Source organism: Polyodon spathula, chromosome 6, assembly GCF_017654505.1.
Source record: "Polyodon spathula isolate WHYD16114869_AA chromosome 6, ASM1765450v1, whole genome shotgun sequence".
NCBI classification, from domain to species: Eukaryota; Metazoa; Chordata; class Actinopteri; order Acipenseriformes; family Polyodontidae; genus Polyodon; species Polyodon spathula.
Window position 1 is genome coordinate 5953936 of NC_054539.1, and position 11793 is coordinate 5965728.

The 11793-nt window shown below is 36.9% G+C and overlaps 1 protein-coding gene across 1 annotated transcript in view; it reads left to right on the forward strand.

Annotated features, from left to right (window-relative positions):
• LOC121316724 (tyrosine-protein kinase Mer-like) overlaps window positions 1-4523 on the forward strand; it is a 36930-nt gene extending 32407 nt beyond the window's left edge. The window contains exons 17-19 of the mRNA XM_041251838.1: window positions 1454-1613; window positions 2505-2641; window positions 3077-4523. Coding sequence (XP_041107772.1) covers window positions 1454-1613; window positions 2505-2641; window positions 3077-3512 — 733 coding nt within the window. The 3' untranslated portion in view covers window positions 3513-4523. The remainder of the gene's footprint in view (window positions 1-1453; window positions 1614-2504; window positions 2642-3076) is intronic.
• The last annotated feature ends 7270 nt before the right edge of the window (window positions 4524-11793 follow it).

An 11793-nucleotide genomic window follows, 5' to 3' on the forward strand; every position in this document is an offset into this window, starting at 1 on the left:
GTTGACACACAACGAGAGCTGTTGCTTCCAAATTTGAGTTCCTCTGCTCCTGTGTTTAAATTTTTGACACAGATGGTTCTGGCACGTCCGTTTTGTGCTACAAGTCATTAGATCCTTTTGCATGGAAGGCCTCGGTTGCAAGGATGTGCGGTTCTTTGATGGACCCAGATTCAATTAAAATGTTTTTGCCCACTGACGATGGGAATGGGAATGTAGAGATGAGAGCCCAGCTAACAAGATTCAAGTTTTTGCAGCTATCAAGTAAAGGCCCTTGTTGTTATTAGACATTAATTGGATGATTTAAATAAACTGTATTGATTGAAATAATATGATATACTCTTTGTTAATAATTATAGTAATACTGTATATACTCCTTTCAAAAGATCTGTAAAACCAGTTGAAAATATTATTAGCAGTCTGTGAAAGAACCTGCTGGATGGAGTTGAACTTGGCAGGCTCTTATCATAAGGCCTTGTTAGCATATTCCAATTGTATGAGAGAAAGTAGCCAGTTTCTTTTGTTACTTTGCTTTCATTGCTTTCAGATAACAGAAGGTAGGAGTATTAGAAAATGCTTACAATAATGTCTCATACTAATCAACACACAAAAAATTATCAAAAGGCTAGGCTGTCTTAAAACCTGCTTCAGCTGGATTCTGTATGAACAGAGAAAGGGGTCAGACTTAATTCAGGAGAATAATATTAGCAACTGTTATACTGAAGTAACTGAATTAGAAATACATGTTATAAAATCATTTAAAGTTAAACTGTCATACCAATAACATTTATTATTGTTGAAAGAACATATTACAGTTAAAAATGAAAGAGGTTCAGTACTAACTGACACTGTCAGAATATTTTAATAATTGTGCTGTGTTTTAAAGAATATAAAACCAGCATACATAATATTGCAACAAATTGTGAACAGGTTACAATGATTTGAACTAAGAAAACTGAACAAGTGTTAATGTTAGAAAACAAAAAAGCATGCTTTGTGCTGTGAATTTGGGGAAGTGCTTTCATATTAATCAAAACAATAGTCTTGGTAAGAAAACAGGGTGTCTGAATCCTGCTTGAGCAGGCAACTTTCAGAAACAGAGAGGGGTCAGGTATAGTCTGATAATGGCACAGTTAAATAAGGATATTATAATTGACATGTTCATTATAGTTTAACAGTAGAGCTGCCTGGCGTGCATACATACCTTTCACTACCGCAGCGGCCTTTTTTACATTCTATTAAAATACATATAAAACTACTGCAGCGTTGCACGCTACAAAACTGCTCTGTGTTAAATGTAGTCAAAGCAGCGTGTTTATTTAAACATACCACACATAGTGCTTACCTTTTAATTCTGATTTCCTCACTTGTGTTTTCCCATAATTTCTTTGTAAATCAGATATCTTGCGGTTATTGTTTGTTATTGCTAATTGGTCTCACTGATCTTACGTTCCAGGTTACGCAATGATATGACTGTCTGTGTAGCAGACTTCGGATTATCAAAGAAGATTTACAGTGGAGATTATTACAGGCAAGGACGAATTGCAAAGATGCCTGTCAAATGGATTGCAATCGAGAGTCTGGCAGACAGAGTCTTCACTACCAAGAGTGATGTGGTATACATTATTTATTTATTTATATATATATATATATATATATATATATATATATATATATATATATATATATATATATATATATATATGATGATTTTATGCATTCAAACAGTCCTAATACAGGGCATAAAGTTAAGGTCATGAAGGCAAGGAAATGTTGTCTATGGGCGTGGAAATTCAGGGGCACTAAAGCAGTTCCAGGGGGCAAAAAGGCAAAATATAAATCCAACCCAAGGGCACCAAGTAAATCTCATACCCATTCATAAAACACCAACAAATGAATAGAGAGCCTATTAAACCGATGAAATGTTAATTCAAACAAACCCACATCAATGTTTTCTGAGTGATTCACACACTATTTGTTACAAAAATAAGAAATAGGTCACTTTTCCATTGTAAAAAATAAAGTGGTATAAAAACATCCAGTTCAAAAACAACAAACTTTCAAAATCATGTAAAAAAAAATACAAAGTGCAAATTTGGCAAAAAAAAATAAATGAATATTTGGTATTTTTTTACTAAACAAGAGCTAAATATAGCGCTTGTCTGTGTCCTGTAATTGCAGCTTTTTTTTTTTTTAAACCCTCTATGCCATGTGTTTCGTAATTGAGGGTAAGCAAGTTCAACTGGGTTTCATGTAATATGTTATCTGCTGGTGAAGGGAACCTTTAATCAGTGCATTCTTAAATGCTAAAAATAGTATTATTCATAAACTGAAAAGTGTGTTCCTTTGTGCACTTTAATGCAATGGCCTTTTATTAAAAATTTAATATATATATATTATATATATATATATATCATATATATATATATATATATATATATATATATATATATATATATTTATTTATTTATATTTTTTTTAAAATCTTTATTTTTTAATCTTTGCAGTGGGCTTTCGGTGTTACAATGTGGGAAATAGCCACACGAGGCATGACTCCTTATCCAGGTGTTCAGAATCATGAAGTTTACGACTATCTCCTTCAAGGGCACCGGCTACAGCAGCCTGCAGATTGTCTGGATGAGCTGTGAGTATCTCAATACACGGGACATGTTGAAAATGGGTGGGGTTTTCAATAGACTCTGAATGTTACTGACTTTCAGCTTTTATACAGTAACCTAGTGAATGTTACTGACTTTCAACTTTTATACAGTAACCTAGCTTCATACACATCTAATCTTCATCAGAGCCATTACGATATTACCACCTTTAGTGCTGGGACGCACAATTAAAGCACAACAATATTCAGTGTCACCTATTTTGGCCAAAAAACTTTCTTAAAGTCAACAAGGTGTTATTAGGCAGTGCTGTTTATGGAAATCTAAAAACGTAGGAGGTGGGGGGAGGAAATCAAATAATTCATTGTCTATGATATTGTTGTTAATAATAATAATAATAATAATAATAATAATAATAATAATAATACTGTGTATTAAAAATCCACTTTCTATATCCTCTCCAGGTATGAAATTAAATCCTCCTGCTGGAGAAGCGACCCTGCAGACCGGCCTGGGTTTCTGGAGCTCAGGATGAGGCTCGAGAAGCTGGCAGAGAGGTTACCCGAGGTGTCCAGCAAGGAGGACATCATCTACATCAACACCAGCCTGCCTGAGGAGAGTGAGGAGCTGGAACACCGGACAGACCCCCAACACACCGTGGAGCCCTGTTCACAGGCAGCTGCGGCAGACCAGTCTGTCTTGACGGTAGCAATCCATGATTCCACGGACAGCGCTGAAAGATACGTTCTCGGTATTGCGCCCGAGGAGTCGGCTACCTTTTCAGGAGAAGCAAAAACGCCATTGTTACTTAACGGGGAATCCCAGCATCCCAGCAGTGGAATAGCCCATGATCTGCCATATGCAGACCAGTCTTCCGAGGATTCTGTTATTTTGCTGTAAGGAAAGAAAAACTGAAGTGTCTTTTGATACATGTAAACATGCCCTAGTTGGATGTGTTCATGTATGACTGACTACATTTGTTACTGTGTTTTTTTTCCCTCATTAACTGCGGTATTGTGATGAGTCGGTACATGTTTTCAGGTGTAATTAATATGTGCTGTTGCAGAACATAATAATCCTGCCGGGGGATTGTTCATAGCTGATTCCTAGGCTTCCTGTGTATTTTTTTAAATGTATTTATTTTTTAAATACTGTTTGCTCCAGACATTGCAATGCACTAGCCTGTCTTATCTCACCTTGACACAGCAAACTGACTGCTCTCAGAATATCCATTATCTTATCCATGGCCCCAGTCAAACAAATCGGTCAGTTGTAGATGGCTATATATCAACACCTAATATACATTATATATCTCTTAATGTCCCATACTTGTTTGGAGCAGTGCATTACTGTAGATGTATTAAGTATTTGATTACATGGAAGCTTTATTGTTAAGGACCTCTCTAGTATAAACATTTTTACGTATATAATGTATTCGTATCTGGAGGTATTTATTGATTTTAAAGAAATGTTTTACTTATAAACGGCCAGAGGCAATATTTTACAATCTCCTATTGAGTTGTGGTACAGTACCACTAAACTTTTTGCAAACAAGTCACGCTGAGAGTGTTATGGCAGGTGTTGCTGACTTTCACATCTGAAAAACAATAAACTCTATTAATATACATATACACACACACATAATTTCTTGTTGAATCAGGATGCAGCAGGGTACTCACACATTACTACAAATGAAACAGAAAGTGATAAACTGATAACTGGCAATAATGCTTAAAATGGTGAGCTATCAGTTAATCAATTATGTTAATCAATTATGTTATTTTGTCAGTCCCTAAATTCCAAATGGCAGATATTCTCTACTACTTTACTATTTCATGGACCCAAACAGTAAAGGACAGAAATGTGAAATAGAAGCTAAACATCAAATCAGCAATGATATATATATATATATATATATATATATATATATATATATATATATATATATATGAGTGATCTTGAAATTCTAGGGTACTAGAATCATTCCATGGTGTTTGTCAAGGACACTATAGGTAATTTGTGAGAAAGCTAATGCAGTTACTGAACATGTTAACAATCGCAAGGACTGTGATTTCCCAGGGTTATGTCTGTATGGCCAGTCTTCAGGGACAGTTTGTCATGTGCTTAGTGATGTCATTGCTGATGTCATTGATGATGTCAAGTGTGACGGGAAACATGCAGAGTTAATACTTTTGGGCTTTTGCAACCAAACATTAACATTACTTTTAATAATGTGCGTGTATGTGGCTCCTGGGTTATACTATTGTGTTTCAAAATATATCCAAGGCCCCCCTGAGGCATAAACGCCAGTAAAGAATCCTGATACGTAGTTTAATTTGTATATTATTGTACATTTAATACAGTCAATATATTGGTCTCATTGTTACATAGACTAAGCATGTGTAAAATATGTGCAATTGTGTTTGAGAAAATTGATATCCATTTGTTTTTTTCCCCTAAATGTTTTCCTCAATTTTGTTCTGTTTTTAAATCTGCAATTTATTTCTTGATGTCCACGTTTTTAGTTTTTCTTTTTCTCAATTCCTTTGTCTCTTGTTTGTACATACATTGTCCATGATACTATAAAAGAAAAAATGAATTAAATCATCTCTATTTTATTTGTTTTACAATCAGTTATTTTTGTATTGAGTGCTGCAGATTTGGTTGAATTGATGTAACGTTTAGAATTCTGTGATTTACCATCCTGTGAGACAGGCATATGTCAGAATCATCTGTCTTATTTATTCGGTATAATATACCCCCCCCCCCCCCCCCCCCCCCCCCCCCCCAAATTCAGTTCTAGTTATCAGCTATAAACATATGCAACTGGCTTACCTGTTTATGTTTATAAGAACCAGCCCCATTTGAACAACAATTCTGCCACCTACAGGACAAATTCTGCAATGATTTCCAATTTACAGAGTTTACGAATGAACTCCCTAATAAAATGCATCTGCATCTGAACAAGATATTCTGTCTACCTGCACTAAAACTAAGACATTGGTCAGTATCTCAGTGTTTCACGTGGTTCTTGTCCATTACTTCTTCAGTATGATTACTGGGGAAATATTATACAAGTAATTTACTTTTATAAGAAAATAATTGTGCAAAGGATTCTTTTTTTTGGAGAGTGTCAGTAATCAGTATTATATAACACATTTTAACAACCTTTTTGGAAACACATACATTTCACCAGGAACAAAATCTCAAAACTGTAACTTAAAGGGGGGGGTTCCCAGAGAGAATACACTACTCACTTTTTTTTTTTTTTCACTATCATTAACCGCTTCATTCTAGGATCTACTCGACTCCACTTGTTAGAAATTATATGAAGGTAGTGCATTGTCCACTTTTTAATGGCGTTGTATTCTACTGTCATTACATGACTCTGTCTTTACTACTGATTTTAGTACACTAGTTGAGTTTACTGTACTTACAGCCTGAGTATTTCTACAATAGGCTGACGCTAGCATCGCTAGCAATCACCGTTGGATTTTAAACATGGTTGCTGTGCTGTATTGGCTTTTGCTTTTATGGACGCTTTGTTCGAATATCTAGGTAAAGCAGCACGCTTTATATAATGCTAGTAGGCGAATACAGTCTGGACAGTAGCTTTTAAATTGTGTCATCTATTCTAAATTACCAAGTATGTCTGTCATAAATTAAACTATTCCTGTCCAAAGTTAAATGTCCACGGTTGTTTGTTTTTATCATTTTAATACGGTTTGAGTGATTGACTTGAATGTTTATATCTGTAGAAAATAAAACGTTCATAGGGTTATTTCACCTTAAGTAACGTTGTATTAACAGTATAGCAGCTTGCATAAAATCGGCATTAGAGAAGGTGGCATTGTTTCATTCCATTCATATCAACCCATTTTCAGGCAGAGCATCATCTGTGAAAAAAACCTGCAATGATTTATAGTCTTTATGCTGATTTACTGAGTAATACCAGAATACCTGTACTGTGTGTTTTTTTTTGTGTGTATGTGTGTTTTTTATTTGTTTGTTTTTTGTTTTTTTCACATTACATGCCTGTTTAGTGTAGTCCTGTGTTTTCTCAGACCTCAAGACCACTTCTACTGAGAAATGATATGTTCACCAACACAGATATTTTTTTCTAAAAAGAACAATTTAATGAGAACATTACCAGGTTAATTACATGGCAATGTCTAGAATTGTAAGTCTGACACTTTAATTCTGAAAAGAAACTTGTTTTTTTTTTCAGTTCAGTCATTCAGCTGTCCGGAGTTAGTGACATTGACCATCAAGTGGTATCTAAAATACTACCCCTGCTATAATACATTTAACAACATTGATGTAAGTCATTTATATTATTATTATTATTATTATTATTATTATTATTATTATTATTATTATTATTATTATTATTTTAAATGTCTCAGAACTGAATTAAACCCATTCAGATATTACTCCAGGTTTTACTATGAGCCTGTACCACACATCAGTTATCTGTACAGTGGGGCTAATCTAGCACATATTAAAACCTAAAATGAAGGAAACTGCTATGAATTAGGTGTATTATTTCCATCCCTGCACTAACCTGATGTGTTTATTTTTTTGTGTTTTAATGTATTTATTTTAAGCTTATAAAAGGTGCCATAGTCATTCTATGCAATTTCCAGATAGTCGTTCTTTCATGAAAATATTTGTAATATTTATTAATAGTAACCGAACAGGTCTAGTTTCATATTTTGATTAAATTTGCAGCATTTTTTTTGTACAGGAAATTTTCTTGTGCAGTATGAAAAAAAATTCCTTCGTTGAGGAGAAAGTCTTGATCCAAACCCTTTAGGTTGAGGAGAGTACATTAAACACACATATGACAATATTGTTTGCCACAAAGATCGTCATACCTTTCGACATTAAACATAAGTATGATAAATTAGACATGGTGCAGTAAGTTACTCCTCTGAACATAAGAACGTAAGAACATAAGAAAGTTTACAAACGAGAGGAGGCCATTCGGCCCATCTTGCTCGTTTGGTTGTTAGTAGCTTATTGATCCCAAAATCTCATCAAGCAGCTTCTTGAAGGATCCCAGGGTGTCAGCTTCAGCAACATTACTGGGGAGTTGATTCCAGACCCTCACAATTCTCTGTGTAAAAAAGTGCCTCCTATTTTCTGTTCTGAATGCCCCTTTGTCTAATCTCCATTTGTGACCCCTGGTCCTTGTTTCTTTTTTCAGGCTGAAAAAGTCCCTTGGGTCGACACTGTCGATACCTTTTAGAATTTTGAATGCTTGAATTAGGTCGCCACGTAGTCTTCTTTGTTCAAGACTGAACAGATTCAATTCTTTTAGCCTGTCTGCATATGACATGCCTTTTAAGCCCGGAATAATTCTGGTCGCTCTTCTTTGCACTCTTTCTAGAGCAACAATATATTTTTTATAGCGAGGTGACCAGAACTGCACACAATATTCAAGATGAGGTCTTACTAGTGCATTGTACAGTTTTAACATTACCTCCCTTGATTTAAATTCAACACTTTTCACAATGTATCCGAGCATCTTGTTAGCCTTTTTTATAGCTTCCCCACATTGTCTAGATGAAGACATTTCTGAGTCAACAAAAACTCCTAGGTCTTTTTTATAGATTCCTTCTCCAATTTCAGTATTTCCCATATGATATTTATAATGTACATCTTTATTTCCTGCGTACAGTACCTTACACTTTTCTCTATTAAATGTCATTTGCCATGTGTCTGCCCAGTTCTGAATCTTGTCTAGATCATTTTGAATGACCTTTGCTGCTGCAACAGTGTTTGCCACTCCTCCTACTTTTGTGTCGTCTGCAAATTTAACAAGTTTGCTTACTATACCAGAATCTAAATCATTAATGTAGATTAGGAATAGCAGAGGACCTAATACTGATCCCTGTGGTACACCACTGGTTACCACACTCCATTCTGAGGTTTTTCCTCTAATCAGTACTTTCTGTTTTCTACATGTTAACCACTCCCTAATCCATGTACATGTGTTTCCTTGAATCCCAACTGCGTTCAGTTTGAGAATTAATTTTTTGTGCGGGTCTTTGTCAAAAGCTTTCTGGAAATCTAAATAAACCATGTCATATGCTTTGCAATTATCCATTATCGATGTTGCATCCTCAAAAAAATCAAGCAAGTTAGTTAAACACGATCTCCCTTTCCTAAAACCATGCTGACTGTCTCCCAGGACCCTGTTACCATATAGGTAATTTTCCATTTTGGATCTTGTTATAGTTTCCATAAGTTTGCATATAATAGATAGGTCTGTAGTTACCTGGTTCAGTTTTGTTTCCCTTTTTGTGGACTGGTATTACGTTTGCAATTTTCCAGTCTGTCGGTACCACCCCTGTGTCAAGAGACTGCTGCATGATCTTGGTTAGCGGTTCGTAAATTACTTCTTTCATTTCTTTGAGTACTACTGGGAGGATCTCATCCGGCCCAGGGGATTTGTTTATTTTAAGAGCTCCTAGTCCTTTTAACACTTCTGCCTCAGTTATGCTAAAGTTATTTAAAACTGGATAGGAACTGGATGACATGTGGGGCATGTTGTCAGTATCTTCCTTTGTAAAAACTTGTGAAAAGTAATCATTTAATATATTTGCTATTTTTTTTTCTCTTCCTCTACGATTTTGCCATTTGTATCTCTTAAACATTTAATCTGGTTAATTCCCACAAACTCCTATCTTCCTCTCAAACCCCCTAACGTTTTATAGATTTTGTTTATCAAGTGCCGTCATTTTTAATTTGAAAAACTGTATTATAAAGACAGTGAAGTGGCAGAGAGACCAAGCAGGTTATTGGAGAAAATGTTTTAAAACGTGACATGACATTTTTAGTACATGGTGATGAAATGCTTTTGCTTATTCTACATTGTCTGTGTTTCAGATGAGTACTTCATTGCCTCATTCAGTGTTACCTTCTTCAGCAAGCATGGAAGAGGTAAAATCATACAGTAATTTCCCCAGAGATTCATCTGTAGGGCTCAAATCATGTTAGGAGTGATCAGGCACTGCTATCTGTCACTTGTGGATTTTGTGGTAAAAAAAGCCACTTGCAGTAAAGGAGTTATTATCAGGCAACCGTTTTTTTTTTTCTGTGGGTGGGTCAGAGGAGATGGGATGTTAAAGGTTAAAAGTAAGGCAGAACAGTTAAAAAGGCAAGCTTTAGGAGATTAATAGTGTTTAGCTTTAAATTAAATTAAGTCAATATGATCACATTACTGCTCTCTGAAATACATTTTTTATTATAGAACAAAGAACATCAGGAAATTCAAGAAGCTAAGAATATCCCAAGCTCTGCTGGTGTATTGGTACTTTGAATAAATTACTGAATGGGCAAGGAAACACCAGTTACTATATTGTACCCTTGAGATAATAGTTATTGATGTGTCATAAACTGAAGCTTGTCTTTCCTATTAAAAGAAACAGAGAAAGTAGTGTTCTTTAAAAATAATAGCATGATTTAAAATATTTAAGCAATGGCACAGTGTATCCTCATTCCATTGAAATAATAAAACCCAACAGTAGTTGACCTTAGCAATAATAATCATTTAAAAAAAATATATGGTATAGCTTAACATCAAATAACACAAATGGTTCAGAAAAGCAGAAAAAAAAAAGCAGTGCATCTGACAGTTATATAAAACGCCTAATTTGTAGTGCTGTGGTTCATACGCAGTTTTTCATCCAAGTGAAATCATAAAATATGAATACCCACACATTCTAAATATATATATATATATATATATATATATATATATATATATATATATATATATATATATATATATATAAAACAAAGTGAATCAGATCTTGTAATCTATATGGAGATACCCATTTCTCTTCTAGTAAATCGCCGTGAAACAGGAGCATCAGGGTCATGCCAGACAGTAAGTGGACACGATACATAATGACCAAAAATATAATTTAAAGTTTGTCAGCAATAAACCTCCTGAAATCCCAGACGTTCCGAGGTCCACTCAAAGGGCTCGTCTTTACGCAGGAGACAGTGTAGGGGGGCAGCAAAAATTGCGAAACCCTGCACAAATCTATAGTAAGACTCAAGTAGAAGGAAGCCTCTCAGCTGGCAGGGATTGATGGGGGTGACTGGATTGACTGCTGCGACCTTGCAGGGCTCCATACTGTCCAACTCAATGGCCCAGGAAGGTAATCTCCTAGCGCAAGAAGATACTTTTCAGGGTGTAGCTTCAGTCCTGCCTCTGTGACTCGTTGGAGCACTTCTCGCCTGGAGGCCAGGGCCATCTGGAAGGTCCTTCCATGGATCAGTAGGTTGTCCAAGTACATCAGGCACTCTAGGGGGCATGCTGACCAGCAGTTTTTCCATGAGCCACTCAAACATTGCGGGGGCATTGCAAAGTCCATTGATGGATCGTGCCTCCCCTATGTCGATGGAATGCTGGACCATGTGTGTGTCCAGACGACATCTTCAGGGTTTGTAGCGAAACTATGGCAGTAGGTCAGTAACAGCTCCCACAGCTGGGCCTTTTGTTGCAGGCAAAGCCCCTCGCAATTCTGGTGCCAGTCTGTGGTCACCGTGGCAACAGTGGGGTCCTCCATAGGACCTGGGGTTGGTGCAAGCGAGGTAGGGGCTGGCACAGTCGTCTTCGCTACTGATGGGGGCTTGGAAGAGGAGGGTGCCTGTCCCTGGTGGCTGGGGGCACAGGAAAGGGCTGAGGTCCTCTGGGCTGGCATAGAGGCCTGAGGCGGTTGAAGTCCTCTCTGGCTCTGTGCCTGTCGGAAGGTTAATGTTGGGGCCCGTGCCAGCCGGATGGTTGGTGATTCCTGACCTGCACACTGAGATGGGATCTGGGGAAGGGCTGAGATCCCACGGCCCAGCGTGTAGTGGCGTGGGCCATGGCAGTGTAACAGTGAGTATGGCTGGCTCATTGGCTCCCCTTTCTTAGTAGTTTGGTCATGACAAGCAAAGGGGTCCCGGTTGAGGCCCAGCTGCCTGGGTAGAAAAGCTGGCCCCTCCAGGTAGGCCAGGGCCAGAGCTGTTCCCCCTTAAGTGCAATGTCCCGGTTCGGAGATCTAGAGGTCCAGGGATCCAAGGACTGGGAAAGTGATCAGCCGAGGCTGAGACATCGCGCAGCAGTTTCTACCTTCTTCGCTGTCCTTATAAAGGTCAGGACACTGCACTTTGGCTATCATAT